Source organism: Vicugna pacos, chromosome 2 (assembly GCF_048564905.1).
Source record: "Vicugna pacos chromosome 2, VicPac4, whole genome shotgun sequence".
In the NCBI taxonomy this organism is placed as follows: domain Eukaryota; kingdom Metazoa; phylum Chordata; class Mammalia; order Artiodactyla; family Camelidae; genus Vicugna; species Vicugna pacos.
In genome coordinates this window covers 46,309,491-46,329,623 of record NC_132988.1, presented here as the reverse complement: position 1 = coordinate 46,329,623, position 20,133 = coordinate 46,309,491, and the positions used below count along the sequence as shown (strand labels likewise).

The following is a 20,133-nucleotide window of genomic DNA, read 5'->3' as shown; positions in this document are numbered from 1 at the left end:
AAAGATTATGCAGAAGGAACAGCAATTAATTTCTTCCTTGTTGCCTACATCTTAAAAATCTCCTTTTACTTTCACAGTAGTTTTGTCAAATGCTATGCAAAGTTTCATGAATCTGTCTAGTTTTGCTTATTTTTAAACCCTTGAAGATTACTTAACACTGGAATGTGATTGCTCAATATTTGCCAATTATAGAAAACTACCCATTTTAGGTGCAATTTCTAGCTTTGTTTGTTTGTTTATTATGGCAGTATTTTCCTTCTCTGAGGAACTTTCCCACCCTTTTGAGATACACCTAAAATTCTAAGAGGTGAAGGGAGACAATAGGAATGACAAAACACAATATAAAAGAGGAAATCAAAACCAAAAAGTTGGCCCAGACTCCTAGAACAAACCCTGTACCCTGAGTCCCAGCTAAATATGAATTAGAAGGTTATGCTATCACCTTAGTCGGGGCTGTTACTGTTAGGCCAGAGTATCTGTTGTCACTGGAAAACAGCACAGCCAAGTCATACTTCCCAATGGAGGAAAATGTGGTGTCAGAATTTCAAGAAGGTCCAAATCAGGACACCTGTGTGCCAGAGAGGCCCAGCTGCACATGGGGGCTGGCCAGCGCAGCAGGACACCATCTGCTCAGCACATGAGATGCCAGTTTCTTTGCTGAAGATGGGTTTGAAGGATGGGACTCTTTAAAGAGAAAGCTCACCACTCGGCTGGGACATCCTTAGCCTTTCTCACATTTTAAAATAAACAATTTTAGGAAGAGGGGATTAAAGGCTTATGTCGGGGAGATGACAAGCAGGGCATACTGCTAGCTCCAGAATTGCCTCAGAAGTTCACTTTCAGATCGGCATTTGGCTTTTCATTCTGTTGACTGATGAAGTATGACCATAACTCTCAGAAAATTCCAGGTGTTAAGCATGTGCAAATTCCAAAAATGCTCTGTGCTCCTGTCACTGGGTTTGCAACAATCAGACCAACTCTCTCCCCTAGTCCCTCTAAGACATAAAGATACTTTTGGCCCATTCCTTGCCTTCCTGATCTTTAATAAATATCTGGTCAGAGAAAACATGGTGGACAACCCAGAATCTACAGAATTAGTGTTAATTGGCTTCCTTCCACCAACTAAAACTGACATCTAGAAAAATAGAAACTAACACTACACTCGCTTCTTTGCAATTTGAGGGGCTGAATTTCCCACAATCTGTCTTCAGGTCCTTATTTAGCAATCTGTTACCTTTTAGTACCATTTGTAATTATCAGATATTTAAAATGTTTATTTTTCTTTTAATGGATATTTATAATCTAATCCCCTTGAGGATTATGGCACTTTTCATTTCTTCTTCAGAGATGAGAAAACAAGGACTTCAATAATGTTTCTAGAGTTCACAGGCACAGTTCTATAAAGTTGTTAAACTCCTAGAACAAAATTCCAATATAGGGAAATAATCTCATTCACTTTCAGTCAAAAAAGAAAGAAAGAAAGAAAGAAAGAAAGAAAGAAAGAAAGAAAGAAAGAAAGAAAGAAAGAAAGAAAGAAAGAAAGAAAGAAAGAAAGAAAGAAAGAAAGAAAGAAAAGAAAGAAAGAAAGAAAGAAAGAAAGAAAGAAAGAAAGAAAGAAAGAAAGGAAGGAAGAAAGGAAGAAAGGAAGAAAGGAAGAAAGAAAGAAAGAAAGAAAGAAAGAAAGAAAGAAAGAAAGAAAGAAAGAAAGAGAAAACCTTGAGCATTCTCCCCACTTAACTCATCAAGGCATAACTCTTCTACATTAAGACGGTAATCAACTCTGAGTGCGAAGCAATGCATCCTGGGACCACAGATACCAAATGTTGAGCTTGCTTGCAATGTTTATGGTCGCTTTTCCTTCCTGCCTGATTGCCTCCCTCAAATATTTACTGAGTGCTCTGCACAAAACAGAAGCTATAGAGCACTGAGAAGCTCAAGTGAAGTAAATTTCTTGGCTATATTAATTGCTCCATCTTCTAGAAGCAAGGGTCCATATATTGCTCAGCTATCCAACCACTGTGACATCCACAGTAGTGCCGGCCATAGGATATTGGTAGGAATGTGCTGGAGGGGTATAGTCATACCACATTTAGTATCAGACTGCAGTATCCATGGATAGGCAATGATTATAATTTGGAGGTTGGCCTGTTTATCCTGCTTAATTTTGTGCTTACGTCACAAGCAGCTGTCACTTATGTTCTTGCTTTCCTTTCCATGCATCTTAGCTTCAGAATATCACTCCTCCAAATCCTAATATTAATCTCATTATAATGATTGCTGTTGGCTCTTTGGTAAAAGTGCAATTCTTAAATCTGCTAGCATCAATTTGCAATCAATAATTTGTCCAATGCTCTGGCCATTCTGCCTTGATTCCCTAAGATATTTTAAATAGTCCTTGAAAATTAAGTACATCTCGGTCCTACCAACACAGCACTCTGTCAGACTCTGACTTCCTCAGAAGTGGACTCTTAAAAACCAGAGTTACTGGTGAGGTTAGGCTACATTTTTTTTTTAACTGATGTCTACTAAGAACCAGAATTAGATTTTTTTTTGGTCTTACTTAATTTTTCAAGTGACAAGCCATCAAATATTGTTGTTCTTTTGTGTTGAAAGCTTGTATTTTCTAACAAGAAAATTCACAGCACACACTCCAGTCCAATTTGTAATCAATCACTGAGGTGGCTGTGGTACAAGACCTGCGTGTTGGTCACTTGTGCTTTTAACAATGAGAACCAACAGAAACTAAAATTTAGTTACAATGCGGTGCAGCTGGTGTGGCCAGGACACCATTGGAAATATAATTTCAAGAAGACTTTTCTTGTTAAAAAGCCATTTCCTTCTGAAGAGTGTTGGGAAGATAGCAGTAGGGCAAATAGGCAAGTAAGGAAATTTACAAGGGTTTTCAGAGCATTTGGAAGCATTGTACTAATTTTGAACAATTGCAAAAACATTTTTACTGAGTTAAGCTGTTTAGCCTTTTCTCTGAAATTTTAATAGGATACGTTTGCATTAAAAAAAAATAACTTTTGCCAGATTTTTTTTTTCTGGCCTCAGTGCACGCATTTTTACTAACAAGTGGCACATGAAGTAACGTGTGTCACCAGACTGGACTCTAGGGAATTGCATCTAGGAATGATTTGTTCCTGCCTCTTCTTTCAGGAAAAGAGTGGGTTGGGATGGGGAACATACTACTGGTTTGCACTCATTAACTGCTTCCTGAACATTATGAGTCTCCAAGAAATGGCAACCATATTACATAAATTCTAACCAGGTTCTCCTAAAAAAGAGGACATGATTATGAGCTATATTATAGATTTTATTTTTAAGGCTATCGACCAAACTGAGGGTATTCCACCTTAGAGCAACCAACACTGAAGTATTTACAGTTATAACCACAATACTGATTCTATGATTCAGAATGTCTTCTGGAACTTTTTGGAAGGTTTTCAGAAAGTACATCATGGTTCTTTGACTGACATCCGCACCTTCTGTGTCGTATTGGGTTTAAGGAAACAAGACAAAACCACTCAGAACCAAGTATTTTGAATGTGGTGTGTTCATCAATATGATTATATTGTTTATGGTCATAAAGTTATGGCCTAAAATAAATAAGCATGTAAACTACTTTTGAAGTTAGTTTCCAAAGGAAGGGTTAAAGAACAGTATCAAAGGCATGAGTTTTCTGCAGTGACTAATTTGGAAAAACAATGTTTGAGTGTGTTTGTTTAAAAAAAATCTATGACTTCATTTTACCCTTGCACCTTTGTCACATTTCTTTCTTTGATATATTTCAGTACACATTTTGTTCCTCCGCCCCACCTGCAGTTAGATCTTGTCCACTTAACACAACCCGCCACCAATCTGCTCTGAGTCCCCAGACTCCTACCCTCCTGCTAGTGCAACTTTGGTATTTCTTACCATGCTTCTAATTCCTTATAAGTCTGCCTCTTCCCACGTATGTTTCCTTAGTGCTTTGCAAATTATAAAATTAGGATCAGACTTCCCCAAGGGACAGTAAGACATTTACAAAGGGAAAAAAAAAAACAACCCAAACCCCAAATTTAATTCCTTCCAAAATATTTGGAAAAGAAAAGGTAGACACTGCATCTTTACAGTATCATCATGTCCAGCATGTCAGACTTTTCCTTGCCTGTTTATGAATATAATCTTCCAGGGCAGCCTAGCTGTCCATCTAGGGAACCAGAGAATAATGTGTGAAAAATGACTAAAGTAACTTGATTACATTTTCTGTTAATGAGAAAGGGTTTTTACACGGATTGATACCCAGCTTTGTTTTATTCATGCTTCACTTACAGCAGAAAGCAGATGTTCCCATTCTTAACATAATTAGAGTTACGATAACTAAACAACTAAGAGTTACTGCTCATCCTTAAATCTTTATAAAAAGGAAAACTTACCAAGTTGTTCAGCTCTCATACTGTACTGAAAAGTAGAAAAGTAAAGGCCTGAACTGGACAATGTATGGGAGACTCCTTCAACCTTAAAATTCCAACTGGATTACTCATGTACACTACACTTGTTTTTACAGCTACTTATGCCAAGGACTGAGTGGAACATATGTGTCTAATAAATGTTTGTTGACTCTGATCATAGCATCTAACACACCTAAGAAGTAGGTAAGCAATTAGCAAGTTGCCTGGCTTATCGGAAGAATTTAATCACATCTGAATTCTGAAACATGCCAATAAAAAACTCTGTAGCTGGATTCTCTGGCCTCCAGTTAATAGGAAGTGGCAGCATGGCATGATTAAACAGACAGGCTCAAGTAAGACTGCTTGGCTTTAAATCCCAGCTCTGCCACTCATTGGCTGTGTGGTCTCAGGGACAAAGCAAGAGAAACAAGATAATTGATGACATTGTGTGCCAAGCTGATAAGTTCAGACTTCATGCTCTAGAAACAGACATTTCTAGAAGAGGCTGATCAGATTTTTACTTTAGAAAGCTCACTTTAGAAGGAGTGTAAAGGCTGGTTTGGGGAAGCACAAAACTATCACAATATTGTAATGTTCCGTTGAGAAATGATAGTGGTCTGAATCAAGGCAATGATAATTGAGGTGACAATAGCACAACAAGAAAGATGAATATTAAAGACGTAGAATCCTATAAATTGGAGAATAATTACTTAGGAGCAGGGGTAGCAAGCAGGAAGCTTGGCTGGTTTCTAGCTTGGACAAACGGTTGGGTGAGATTTCTGCACATGTAACATGAATGATTAGAGCTACTACATTGTTCACTAGGAAATGCCTACTTAGCAATACAATAATATGTTTTCAAAAGCCTTGAAAAATACCCACTTTCCCATTTGAAGAGTCTGTGGCAAATGTTCTTCATCTGTCACAGTCCATGTGGTTTTGCACACATACAACTGGACTTGACAATTGGCTATTTCCCTGAACTTTATCCATTGTGAACCTTGGAACCTGCAATGTGCCCAAAATATGACACTCAAATGTCATTTCAGAGCATTAAAAATAAACTTATTTCTATTATTGGATTCTTACTATGCTTTTCCAAGATGTTTTTTAAAATACACAAACAGTAACACATCTTCTAAATAACAGAATAAAAACGCATAGGGGTCTTGTATGTCACAGGCAGGATATTCTAATAACAGGCTGTCTGTAGCCTGTAATAATGATGATGATGATAATAACAACAACAACAATAATAATAATAATACCACTAAGTTTTAATCAGAAATGTGAAAGTATTACTACTGACACTGAAATTTTTGAAGAAATCCAAGAAAATCAAGACAAATAGGTAAAGAAAGGAAACAAAACCAAAAAACCACATTTCACTTTCAACCCTTCTTCCAATAAAAAAAAAAAGCAGTCTATCAAAACAGAAACTGACTTATGATTCCAGAATCATAAAATCCGACTAGGTTAACTCATTCTTTGCTTGATTCTGTCTAATTCAGATTTGTCTTTCATAAATTCAGAGTGGAAAGGTCTTAATTTTGTTTTTCATGAAACAGCCTCTAGTGATGTAAGTAAGCAATATTTTATACTTTACAAAGAGATAGGAAGAGACACTATTGTTACACCTACCACTTTACTGATGAGAAAACTAAGCCTTAACAGTGTTAGATGATTTCTTCAAGGTCTCATATATTGAAAACAGGCTAACCAGGTCTTCTGAGTCTGTATCATATGGTCTGTCAAGTTCACTTACTGTCCTGTGTTGAAACTGTAACCATCCTCAACTGCATATTCTTAGAAGTAAAGTATGATGATACACACACGGCGCACACCCAGAAGGCAGAACGCTAATGCGGGATAACAGATTCTGATGAATAAGCCTGAAACACCCAGTACCAAAGGCAGCATTGTTATTAGTCACTTACTCCGGGAAGTGGAGAGGCGGAGGTCAGACACATTCCAAGTGAAGAGGTCCACCAGGCCTAGGCCCGAGGCTGACATGCAGTAGCAGCCGGGAGAGTGGGCAAGTTCTAAGATGACCGTGCTTCTCTCCATGAAAACCTGCCTGCCTCTGCCTTCTCCCTCCCCTCACAGGGGCTGATTCCACAAGTACTGTCGATCTCCGAGATCGAATGGTGCCCTGAGTTCCCGGCAGGGGACTTATTTCAAACCACAGGGGTCAGTGGTTTTTCAAACCACAGGTTTGATCAATCAATTCTATGAGTGATGAGCAGTATTTAACATAGTGAGAGAGAATAGAACAGAACAAGAGAGCAGTGCAGAGCAGAACAGAAGGGGAAGGACTAAAAAGAAAAACATTTCACTGCATCATTAGAGTATTTATTGTTGAAACTTTTTTTTTCCAGGGATGTGAATGTGTGTACTTGATCTCAATGTAAAATATATTTCTTCGGTACAGACTCTCTCCAGCCAGGCTTCTTGCTAATCATGTCATTAAAGTGTCATAACTGAAAAAGCAAGCAAGGCCAATACAGTGAAAGCCACATTCTTTCATTCATTTTCTTTAAGTCCTACTGACACAGTTGTCATCGTGACATAGCATTCTTTGCTAATACACTTTGACATACTCAAATTTAAAACTGAAAAAGAGCTCTATGTATAAGTTCTCCCCCACCAGCTTTTTAACCAATGGAATCAAATTCCTCTACAGAGCTTTGTTATTACTTGAAGGCTGGTGTTAGAAGTCAGATGGTCCAAGTTCCCACAGAAGCTCCTTTGCCGCAGGAACCGTTTGTAGTACATTGGGCAGAACATGACACATCCCCTAATTTGCTTCCCTCATATGTAAAACGAAGGAGTTAAATTAAGTGATTTCTAATGCCTCTCCCAGTTCTAACTGTACCCCCTTTAGCCTGCTGTACAAGTTCTTGAAACTTGTAGATGATAAAAGGTTCTCTGGGCTCTTTTTATAAAGCTCTCCATCTTGATTAATGATGATTAAGCACATTTGAGGAATCCTCTTATTTGGTTACTAAATATTTAAGCACTATTAAGGGTCTACCAAGTTGAAAGTAAATGTTAAGGAGGTTTTTCACACTAAAAGTTAACAATTATTTATAAAATAGCAAGTAGCAAAAAAAATTACTCTTTAAGACATAGTTCAAGTTATAAAAACAAGCATTATATATTGATTAAAATATATATGTGCATGTAATATGTAACATTTCATGAACATGAATAATAGAAACTTGCATATTCATTGCTATAACAGTAAGTGCATCGTAGAGAAACAAATTGGAGGCCATTTAAATCCCAAGCATTCAAATAAATAGCGTTCAAGAAACAAAAGCACCTATCTTGATAGGAATCTACACAGCTTTCTTTCATCACCAGTGAGTGATGAGTCAGGGCAGAGCAAAGAGTTTGGGGTGATCAGACGTAATTCTCGCAGTCTGCATTCGTCTAACCTGGGGCACTTTTTACCAGGCTTTCCTGAGAGCCATGAGAAATCATAAAGACTTGGTTGCCTGACTCCTGACAATTTGAAGTTAACCATAAAAGGATTCATTTTTGATATGAAGATTTCTTTGTTTTGTTTCTAGAAGGACTTCCAGAACATCTGAGCAGGCAAAGGGGCTCAGAAGTTTAACCAAGCTCAAGGTGGATACCCACGAATGTGACAAAAGAATACCAGCCAAGAAGAGAACTCGGAAAAGACAGGAGAGAGGACTGGGGAGAGACTGTGTGAGGACACGCCCACATTCGTGGGCAGAAGGTTGTGGAGGAATCAGTGCAAGAAGTAAAGAGGAATGAGCCAGGGAGGAAAGAAAAACACGCAGTATTAACAGAAGCAAGGGCTATACAGCTACGAAGTATAGGCAACAGGCCACGGAGCACAGAGGATGGTTACCGGAAAAAAGACTTGGAGGTTTCAAGTGACAAATTAACACAATGCTTGTTGAGCCAAATTTCAAAGGGTTAAGATGAACTGAAGCCAGAATGAGCAAGTGAACACTATTATTTGAATGTTACCTGTCATTTTAGTTGGTTTTAAATGACAATTCTCCCACTGTCCCCCCACTTGGATGAAGGTTTTTAGTTCATTACCGGATAGAAACTCTTACTGGCAAACAGTTTGTTTCCAATATGTTCAGAGGAATTTATTGCAAACCCCAATGAGATGACGTTCACTCTCAATTAACATTATTAAAATACTTCCAAATTACTTGAATCAAGAAAAAAACAATTCACATAAAACAAAAAAGTAAAGGTAATGAAATGGGAATAATGAGACCCAAATTTCAGAGTCCTCTTAGCAGGACAGGCTGACACTCAAAGAGGGTTGTAAACCTTCCAAATTCTCAGCAAGCTCTTTGGGCTCCAGGCCCCGTGCAGAAAGTGTCAGGAAGCTTGCCTTTGCACAGGCTGTCTTACTTTGGAGAATATCAAATTAATGCTGTTGGCAGCAGACTCTAACATGTTGTTCAATTATTTTGGTTCCTGTGCATAAATAACGAATATTGCCATGGTGTGAGGACCTCCACTCATCATGATCGTGTTTTTGATGTCTGCTATAATCTGACTTCTGTGTAATTTCACCAATTACTCAATTATGTGCTATTTTGCTTACTTTTTTACAGCATAACCAGACTTACAATCCCTTTTAATGTTAGCACTCAATACAAGAAACGTGATTACATATGTGGGTGTGTGTTTACTTTGTCTTGTTTTGTTCTATTTTACAATTCTTGTCCTTGGTGTAATTGAGTTCATTTGTTTCCTTCGTGTCCATCACACACATTGGTTTAGCTACTCCTATCCCCTCTTGGTGGGAAAAAGTTAGCAGCCACTTTCCATTTTGTGCAGAAGCACTTGACCTTACTTATTTCTGTAATGGTGGTAGGAATAATGACATCAGCACAGTAACTAAATGCACTTTCCTTTTCCAGTTGCTCAGTAAGATGAATATTATTAACCATAATAGGTTGCTATTATTATTGTTATCCTATTTTATAGATTAAAAAAAAAAGGGACCAGAGAATAAGTGGCTTTTCCAAAGACATTAAGCTAGTCAGTGGTGAGCCAGAATTTAGAAAAATTCCCTTAGGAACTCCGTTAGGAAACTGTAGTGCTGCAGGGTTGTTACAGAGCATCTGATTCTCTGAATGGCAGGTGGGGGGGGTGTCAAAAGTAAAGGAAAAACAGAAGCAACAGCAGGCTCTAAACCTGGACGATTCCATCCTATCTGATCAGAGTGTGAAGGATGCCAGCCAAACCAAATTTAAGCGATTGAGGACAGGCCATTGAGAAGGCCTCTGCTTTGCTGATGTCAGCGGGCACATGGTGTCACTTAGGGGCAGAAAGATGAGTACCGGGGACTGTATGGCAGTTACAAAGAGAAAAGAAGAGAAAATAGGATGTATCCAACAGCATTCCCTTCTACTTGAGGCAACACCATAATTTAATGGGAAAGAGTAGGAGAAAGAGAGGGTGTGTGTGTGTGTGTGTGTGTGTGTGTAGTTTCCTTGCTGACAGTGATCTATCCCTGGCAGGGAGGCAAGTAAAGGCAGAAATGAAAATAATGTTCTGTCATTATGTGCCTGCCTTTGTATCCATGAAGTGCTAACATACTTTGGCTGCTCAGAGTAGCAGTTGGCATCAACAGAGGGTTTGGGTTCTGGTATGGTGTTTAATGTATCTAGAGTTATGCCCATGCCATTAGAAAATATAAGCAGGAAGAGTAAAATGAAGGTCAATATTTCCTTTTAAATCCATATTGTATGGATATCGTATCCATATTGTATATTGTAGCGTATTGTAGCAGCACGGCCTGATAGTTAAATATGCAGGTTTTGACACCAGATGGCTTCAGTTCATATTTAGACTTTCTCTACTTACTGCTGTGTGACTTGTACAAATTGCATAACCCCTTCACATCTCAGGAGAATTATTGTTTTATCATTTATAAAAACAAGGATGATATTAGAACTTCCTTCAAAGGGCTGCCAAGAGAATCAAAAAAATTAACTTGAACGAAGCATTTGGAGTAGTGCCTGGCACAGAACAAATAATCAATAAATGGAACCTCTTACTATAATTTAACGTGTGCTATAACTACTTACAAGCCAGTTTAAGGAAATAAGATAATCTGAAAGATCACTCTTTTCTTCCAGTCCCCAGAAGAAAGAACATTCTTATTCCACACTATAAAGCATAATCTGGAGAGCTAACATTTTTAAGGAAATGTTCGGATAAATCCATACCTTTAGAAAGTTTCTCCTCCTAATTGTGAAGCACTGTGTTGCCACTTAATGTCCTTACTCATTCCTTGGTTCTATTTATCTGTTTGCTTCAGACAGGGTAGGACAGTTAAAATGTCATGTGATAATGAAATATTGAAATTTAAGCTATTGTGTATACTAAATGATATAAGTAGAGTCAGTTAATTAAATTAGACACTGTAATATATTTAAAAGGATATCTGATGCACATTTGTCTCTTTTATCTGAGTAGGGAAAAGAGAGAAGTAACTTTTTAAAAAACATTTACTACTTTTGTGTTTTGCTGATTCTATTTCTACATTTATTATTTGGGGCACATAGATAAAGCTAAACTAGTATTAAGATCCCACAGATATAATCTATTATACAGGCTCAGTGGTTGTGGATAAATGTTAGAAAAATACTTCTGTATTTAGTGCTACATAAACTAATTGAGTTAAAATACAGCAATTTAGATCTGGTATTGAAATCCCCTCTGCCTTCAAGGTTTCTGATTTAATTTACCATTACTAAGACAAGGATCTATGGCATGAACTCTCCCTAAGGGCTCTGAGTAGATATTGGTGTTATTCATGGCCTTCCTTCCTTGGTTTGAACCAAAAGAAGTGGGCACTAAACCAAAGTTGTTATCAATCATGAGAGACTCATTGGGAAGCCACTACTCAAAATATTTGGATGGTGACTTTTCTTCCTGTGGACAGATGTTCCTATCAAAAAAAAAAAAAAGAACCCTCCCATATTTTATATCAGTTGACTTCTATGTTGGGGAGAATGATTTATATTTGCCCTAAAGAAAATAACAATTAGAAAAAAATTACTGTCATTTTCTAGTTTCTGGCAAGCGTGGCCAGAGGAAGAGAACTTAACTTCTGTTTCCCTTAAACAGCAATACTAAATTTCTGTTACACATTCCTTATTTAATCCTTCCATGTAATCTTAAAGCAGTCCTACCAACACAAAAATCTATTTATTATTATTAATTTTGTTTTGGGAGGTTTTGTTTCAGATCTTATTTTAAAAATGATCTGAGAAGAGGAAAATAAATATTTAATTAACTAGGATAATTAACTAGGAGCAGCTTTCTCTCCTTTCTATAGATGAATACAAGGGACTAGAGTATAATGAAATAAAATGACTTCAAAAGGCCGTCAGGGAGTCAGAGACAGAAATCAGCTTGTAGTTCACTTTGATGTTACATCAGTCCCGAAGAATGAACGGCCGGAGTGATTGAGTATAAAACAGTAAATATACTGAGTATCATAAAAGGCCTCTGTAATTTAACAGATTATTTTAGTGTCCATTTAAAATGATTGTGCAGGGGAAAGGAGGCGACAATATTCTCCTAGAACAGAATACATCAGTTACCCTTCTGTTACGTTGCTTTCCCGACTTTAAACGTAAGATTTGAAACATTCCAGGAAGGAGTCTGTATCGGAGGGGAGTCCTACAGAAAGACTAGGGCAGGGCCAGAGCCACAGCCGGAGTGAATTTCAGTAACCTTGTCCCTTGCTCTCTCTCCTCAGGCAAAGAAATAAAATGATGGATGCCCATACTTAGATTATCATTAAAATAGTTTTCTTGTTATTCACGTGGTAACCTTCACTTGTATCAACCATCAGTTCTCTACTATCCACAGTGAGAGAAAAGAAACTTTAGTGTCTAATATTTTTCATTTTGGAAAATTTCATTTTCAAAATGATTTTCTTTCCCAATTATGTTTAGTGTCAGTTGATGTCCAGAGGACAGAGCAAATATTTATCCTCTGGAAGGGGAAAGTTGGGCAGGAGTTTTAAAAAAAGAGTCACTGATAATTTCAGAAAGTGAAGAGATCACCTTTGGAAAATACGGTCTATAGCTTATTTCAATGAGCACTTTCATGAGTGTTCGTGTGTTTAAATAGACATAGCATTTGTATTAAAAAATGCAATATACAAATATTAGTATTCTCTAACCAACTTCCTCAAACTTCTGTTTCAATGCATTTCAAGCATTTTTCTCTCACAGCATAACTTCATCCAAACCACCGTCCTTCAAGTGTTCAAATTATATCAGAAAATAATGGAATCTGAATTTACACTAAACTAGTTTCAGATTCTTTTTAGAGACACATGCCAGGAAGCTTATCTACATTTAAAATATAATTATTTTCCACAGTTCTCTTCATAACTTTTAAAAAAATTTCAAAATCATACACCATTAAATTCAAATTAATCTGCTGGTCTCAAAAAGACAAAATAAGGAGTAAAGACTAAAAGAAGCAATTACAAACAGAAATCCAAATGATTTTTCATTCACAAAAAAATCACTGTTAATTGCAAGGGTAAACTGATTTTATAAATTGATTTTTTTCCCCTTTAAGGTGGCCTGTAAAAGTCAATACCTCACACTCCAGAGGTGATGTCAAGCAATGGTGCACTTAATCAGAATATATTTATCCATATGATATTAAACATTTTGTTTGGTATTACTTTTGATTTGGAAAATCTGCAAGTCTCTTTAGAAATTTAAATCTATAAATATTGACACGTTAGTAACAGTCCTGCAATCTAATTTACCGCATACACAGTACCTTTTAAAACCTATAATAACAGATGTAAATGGAAAGTCAAATTAAAACATTAATGTGAATAATTCAGCAAAATCATTTTTGCTACTTCTGTATCGATCACCTGAATACTAAGACATTCAATTTTCTAGGTCAGTTTCCAGTCATAACTCATAACTGTTTCTTTGAAAGAAACCTAAGAATGAGAATTTTAACACCTCTGGAAAACAGTGCATTTTCTCTGGGGGTCTCTAAACCTTTCCTGAAATTCAAAGGCGAGTTTTCCAGAAGTGATTTATAAATAACCCACCCTGCTGATAGGACAAGTAGAATTCCTCTAAATAAGGATGTCTTCTTCATATGAAATCAGGCTTCTACAGTGAATTAGGAAAACCCTGGGGCCCATTTAGCCTCATTTCCACTTTTGTAGATTAATGAATTTTAATTTCTTTAATAATTTATTCTGCAATCGCAATAAAAATTCTATCTTAATTCTCCATTCTGAAAGTAAATGAGAAAATAAAATTAACAATTATTCAATTTTCACTTAAGGAGAAGAAGACCAAAGACTGAGTTTCTAATATGCCTATTTGAAGCTACATCCTATAGTCTCTTGTTCCTGTATCTCTGACATACATATAGTTCAGTATCATCAACCAAAGATTGGGGAGAGTGAGAGAATCAAACTTCTTAGGCCTCAGGATGACACACATAATCAGCTAGTTTTATCAGTTGGCATTTTACTTACAAATCTTCTCAACCAATCATATTTTTCCTATTATGATCGATAAAAATTCAGCTCAACTGCATTTTAATTCTAAAGTTTTTCTCCATAAAAGGGTGTGGGATCCTCCCTTTCAAATAGTCTTTCTAATTTCCATTCCATTATTGAAAATAAGAGTACTAAGAATTTAAGTAACCACATAACGAGTGAAGGAAAGAAGATAAAGAGACCCATAAATATTCAAAGAATTCCTCTTCCTACTTCAAAGAAGAGAGATTTTTTTTCTGTTTATTCCTTCCTAACAGTACGCATTTTAGATCACCTGCTAAACAAGCAAGAATCCAGAATATACAATAGATAATGCTCTTATTTTCCAGTTATCTTTCTGCGATTCAACTCAATCCTTTATATTATGTTACCTTTGTCTCTGATTAGTTGCTATTTTCTCATAAACCCAGTGTCAAATTTTAAGGGTCTGGCATTGCAGTTAAGTAAATATAATGAAATAACTCCATAGAACCACTAAGTTATGGGGAGCATATAAGAAATTCAACTCAAAAAAAAAAAGAAATTCAACTCATTTGTAAAATAAATAAAATTAATCTTCAGTTTGAAGACATGCAAAGTAGAACTGCAAAGTAACCTCTTTAAGGAGCAGATATTTGAAGAGAGAAAAAAAGGCGAACATTTATATGCATATATACTGTCAAAACATAAAGGACAAGCCTGTTTCTGGGGCACATCCTGAAGTCTAGCTGTGTAACCCTATGGCTATTGGCAGTACTGACATAACTGATAATTCAATTTGGGAACATCAGGTGTTACGGCCCAATGGTGATGGAAACAGAAAGTTCTTTACAGAAACTCACAGAACATACATGGATTAGAATCAAAAGGAACCTCAAAGATCATTGGGTCCATCCCTCTGTTCTTGGCTGAACTAAGCAGGTCTTTTCAACAACTGATAAGGTAGAATTTGAAGTTAGCAGCATTAGAGAAAAGTTTGATGATTTGGATTGAGAGCATCCTTTCTTTGTAATCTTTGACTCATCTAAGAGAATGTCAAGTTTATTCCTATTGAAAATAGGGTGTTTCCCAGGGAAGAGAAAAAAGGAATGAGAGTAATCTTGTAAGTGTGGGGGTATGTGCACATGCGTGAGAATATGCACAGGACATGTATGTATGTAGTGTGTGTGCAGATGTATAGTTTCTTACTTCCCTTTGAGAGCATAAAAAAAATCATTTGGCTGCAGGCTTTGTATTCGTTTGAGAGGATAGCTGAAATGTTTGACATTTCAAAGCCCAGGAAGCAGTCTGGAAATGCAAAACTGTCCCCGTGAGAGGGCAGTAGGGGGCCAACCGCAGGCAAGTCTTTCCTCGTTGTGCATCCAGGACTGGCCTTGGCTGTCAATCTTCACCCTGCTGCCTACGCTGGGTACAGGGGCAGTGGAGGACACCGGGATCGCGCACAGCGGCCGCAGCAGGCTCCTCTCATAAAACAGGGAAACCAGGGATCTGTGGGGCAATAAGCCGCCTTCATGGGTTGACAGTTGAGTTGTACGAGGTGCCTGTGCTGTTTAGCAAGCTGGCTTCCCACAAAAGGAGCGGAAGGGGGAATTGTAGCGGTTCCCAGTGCCCACAGGGCCCCCTCTCCTGGCCGCTGCGCGCTGGCCACAGCGGGTGCCAAGTGTGCACGCTCGTGTCTCTCTGTGTGTCTGTTTGTGTAACTGTCTGAGTAGCTGTCAATCTATCTGACAGAGATGCTCGCGGAAAGTTCCCTCTGGAAAAAACACATCGGGAGTCTCCCTTGCTATGCCGCAGGCGCCCTAGCGGCCCGCACCTACAATGCTGTCACTCACTTCATTATTTTGCTTCCTCTCGGATGATTTATTTACAGTTCTTTAGGAGTGAAAAATACTCATCCACTGAGGTTTTCTCTATGTGACCTTCTTGAAAGTGAGAGAGTGGCTGGAAAGAAAGGAGAACCCGAAAAACGGTAAATTCCCCCTTCAGATGGTAAAATATAATGGTTAAGAGCCCAGGACCTGGACTCAAAGACTGTCTGGATTTGAATCCTGTTCTGCCACTTATACTAACTGTTGGCCTTGGGCACACAGCTTCCACTCCATGCCTCAATTTCCTCACTTGCAGGTTAGGGAGAGTAACAGCGCCTAGCTCATAGGGTTGTGAAGACTAAATACGTGTAAAACGCTTAAAACGGTGCCTGACACACAGCAGTTGCTATGTGTTAGCTACTCACATCATCTGTGGCATCGCTGTGTTAAATCTGGAGAAGGACCATTCTGGTCACTTCCCCCACCTGTATGCACTAGATCCCTGTACATGCCTGGATCCCAAAGCAGAGACGAGACGGTACCCTAACCTACCCGCTCCACGCTCTCCCGTACTTAAAGCCACCCAGCCTCCCGCGCCCGCGCAGACCTGCTTCTAGGAACCCCTAGCCAGCTGTCTTGGGCGCCACACCTGGGGGCGGAAGGTCGAGAGGCGCAAAGGCAAACGAATTGTCGAGAGTTCCAGTCCCTCTACCTCTCCAGGCCTCAGAGTGGGTATTTTGGGGTATTTTCCTACCTGCCCCAGGTTTTTGCCCTTCTTACTGCCGCCGAAAGCCAGTCCTTGGTATGTGCCCGCAGATCGATTGGCGGCCTGGGCAGGCGTCTCCCCTCCCAGAGAGGACTTGATGGAGTTGAGTTTGGCCCGAGAGCTGCCGAACTGTGAACTCTCCACCATCAGCACCGCAGCCAGTAGGAGCAGGCAGCGGGACGAGTCCTTGCCCCGCATCAACACGGCCATCTCCGGGCGAGGGGTCCCCGGGGAGGAGCAAAGCCCGCAGGGGTGCGGATGCAAAAGCACGAAGGACCCCAACACGGGGCCCCTCACTTGGGGCGACGGGGCTCGCAGACTCTGTTCCCCCAACTCCACTTGGCTTTGGGGGCCCAGCACCGTGTGAACTCAGTCTCACGCCTCAGACCAGCAGCGAGCGCGACCCAAGCAAGACCCGCTTCTCCGCCAGGGCAGGAAGTTCTGCAGTAACTGGAAGCAATCAAAGGCAAGGCGCCTTCTCGCCAAGGAGGCGTGACCTGAGGTGCAAGAAGACCCAGTCCCGCGGACCGCACCGCTTCCCTTGCTCCTTGCCCCGCACCTCCGAGGTCCCGCCCGGTTCTCCGCGGTCCAATCCTCCTCTTAACTGCTCAGGAGGTCCACACTAGTTTCTTCTTCGGCCTCAGTTGCTTTTTTCTCCTCTTTTCCTTCCCTAACCTTTACTTCTCAACCTTTGCAGGACATAAGTCCTCCTTTTCAATGTTAGCGGGCACTGTAATGGGGGATCAGGAACCGCGTCCCAGACGCGATCCTTGAGGTCTGAGGCCAGCCGAGCTCCCCCACGCACGCACGCACAGTCGCCCTGAAGCGTTGTTCTCCAGTTCACAACCCAGCAGCAGCCAACTGCTACCACCGACGCTGCGATGCCCTGGGAGCGGTCTTGCGCTTCCCGCGGTCTCCCTCTCTGTCTGCTCTCTCACCGCCGCCCCCTTTGCTTTTTATAGCTTCCCACAAGTGGGTCTTATTTTCCTCCGCCCCCAGTTCAGGAGTGACAAAGAGTAAAACGTTTCTATCACCCCCACGTCCCCGCCCTCCTCTTTTCCTTTCCCTGCGGCAGCTCCTTCTGAGGCTTCCCCTCCTGCTTCTCCTTAGCCCCCTCCCACTCCCTTTCCAATCTACAACAACTGAGAAAAATGTATTCACTCCCAGAGGAATATGCGGGCCCTAGTTCCTGACAACCGCCCAGAGGGTGGAAGAACCTCTGGAAATAAACGGAGGGCAAATGTGGAAGTGGAGAGGGGCAAGCTGCCACCGCACTTCAGGACCGCCAGCACCCTTCCATGGGTTCCCAACCTATCTCCAGTCTCTGACTCGGAGCAGAGCACTGGAAAAGCCCTATAGAAGACTGAGGAAAGTGAAGCATCTGGGCGTTAATACCGTGGACTGTGTACGCTCAAGTTTGGTTTTAGCCTGTGCGTCCCAGTAGAGGTTTGGAGCTGGCGCTGTGTTGGTGCGCCAGAGGGTGCCCACCGATCCGGATAAGGACTTTGGGAAGAGAAGCAATAGAGAAGGGAGAAAGATGCTTCTATTCTACCTCCCGGGAGGCATTTAGGACTTTCTAGTCTCCTCCTTCTCCATCCTCCAGCCCCCCACCCCACCACACACGCAGCGTATGTCTATGTCCCTGAGGAGCTGGGAGGAACAGGGTGCCCCTGAGTACACTCCGAGATCTGAATCTTACAGCTCTAGCGGTCATCTTTACGGTTCCAGGCAACTCCCCTCTTTGCAAAGGGGAAATCCCAGGCCAGAATGAACAGGGGCAAGGGAGTCTTTGAGGTCCTGCCTTCCTCCGCTTTTTGCCTCTCAGCCTCTGGGAATTCCATGGGAAGCCTTTCCTGCCAAACCCCGAGGCTCCCTAGGTCCAGTTCGCCACTGTGGTCGAAAGGGGCTGGGAGAAGAGCAGGAGTGCGCGGGCGCGCGGCGCTTGGGGGCGCCAGTGGCAGCTGCGGAACGAGGCGCGGAAGGATTGCAGGAGACAGGCTGTAGCTGTCGCAGGCAATCTCCCGTTTGGAGATGTTCGCCGGCTTAGAGCGCCAAGGCTGCCACAGTACTGCGAGGGCTTAGGAAGTTGTTGCATTTCTCCCTCTCCCGCGAGCTAACTTCCGCGCACGAAGAAATCGAGGCAGGGCGGCACAACTGGGCGGCTAACCGCTAGGGGAGGAGGCAGCTCTTTCCAACCACTAATTTTCAGACCTGGGTTCGTCAGCTTTCACACCTGATCCTGGTACACACCAGCACGTACAGGGGTAAACAGTCAATATGTCGCTAAGTGAAAACCTTAGTGACTCCTTTCTTCCTACCCTCAAAAGGTCCGAGTCTAAAGTGTGACTTTATAGCTGGGTTTCTCCCAGGCTGCACCCACTTTGTCTATTCTGAAAAATCCTTCATTTTTCAGAAAGTTTTTTTTATTTTTAATACACGAACAAGAGGTAATTAAAACTTGAACTCTGGGGCATGTTTTCTTATCTTTGGATTGCCTTGTGCTTCCTCAGGGTAGAGATTTTCACACTAAAAATTTTTTTTCACTTTTTAAAAATATGTCCAGAAATGGATTTGTAAGGACAAGTGAAGCATTCCAGGCACTAGTGGAGGACAAGGAAACTGACCCAAAGTCTCTAGATAAGTACTTGGGATTCAGTGCTTAGACTTTACAGAAGGGAGTATCACTCCCACCGTCTGCTGAAGAGCCAACTCAAATGAATCAAGAGAAAATTTGAAGATGCTCTGCCTGTTTCTGCTGGTTTCCTCTTTCTTTACCACCAACCAAAATAAGCCACATAGTCAGACCTAACCCCCACCATACGCTAAAAAGAAAAGTGGTGTAAAGCTCAGCATATTTACTCACAAGAAACGCTTCAGCTTCTGGGAATCAGGGTAAAGAGATTTTCTCAGAGAGTTACAGAGAGCCCTACAAGCTCCAAGAGCAAACCTTTACAAATACAGTCAAAAATCAAAGTTCACAGGGATGTTACTTTCACAAACAATGTCCCTCATGTAGAAAACAATATCTCACTATGGAATCAAATGCTAAAATACACACAACTACACCTTAGGCCAAAAACGAGGTAAAAACTAACTTCATTCATGATCCAAATGCTCTCTGTAAAACTGTGTAGAAGACAGAAAGAGAGAGACACACGTTACCCATATGTAGACACACAGATATGCATACACAAAATCAACTAACTGCAAATAAACATAATCCTTTGGATTACTAACTTAATCCCACATGTGTTTTCTCATGTGTGTTTTCGTAAGTATGAAGATAAAAGTTTCATATTCTACTTGGAAAACAGATCTTTTGTGCCTTTTGCAATAGCATCATTAGGGAGTAAATACAAAAAAGCACCACTGTTCAGAAGTAAGGATAGGGTTCTCTTGTCCAGAAGAAAGTACCTCTGTGGACAGTTTCTCCTCTGTCCATACTTACCCTCTCTGTCTGCTCCCCTAGCTGTGGGGTCGTTTTGGTTCCACAGAAAAACCACACCTGTCTCAGCAGTTGCTCTGGGTCCTGGCTTCTTTCTGAATACTTTGGCCCAAGGTAAGCTAAGGGTATAC

General features: G+C 40.5%; 1 protein-coding gene across 1 annotated transcript in view; it reads right to left on the bottom strand.

Annotated features, from left to right (window-relative positions):
- DKK2 (dickkopf WNT signaling pathway inhibitor 2) overlaps positions 1–17,514 on the bottom strand; it is a 99,908-nt gene extending 82,394 nt beyond the window's left edge. The window contains exon 1 of the mRNA XM_006218623.4: positions 16,546–17,514. Within this exon, the coding sequence (XP_006218685.1) occupies positions 16,546–16,767 (222 nt within the window). The 5' untranslated portion in view covers positions 16,768–17,514. The remainder of the gene's footprint in view (positions 1–16,545) is intronic.
- Positions 17,515–20,133: the final 2,619 nt, after the last annotated feature.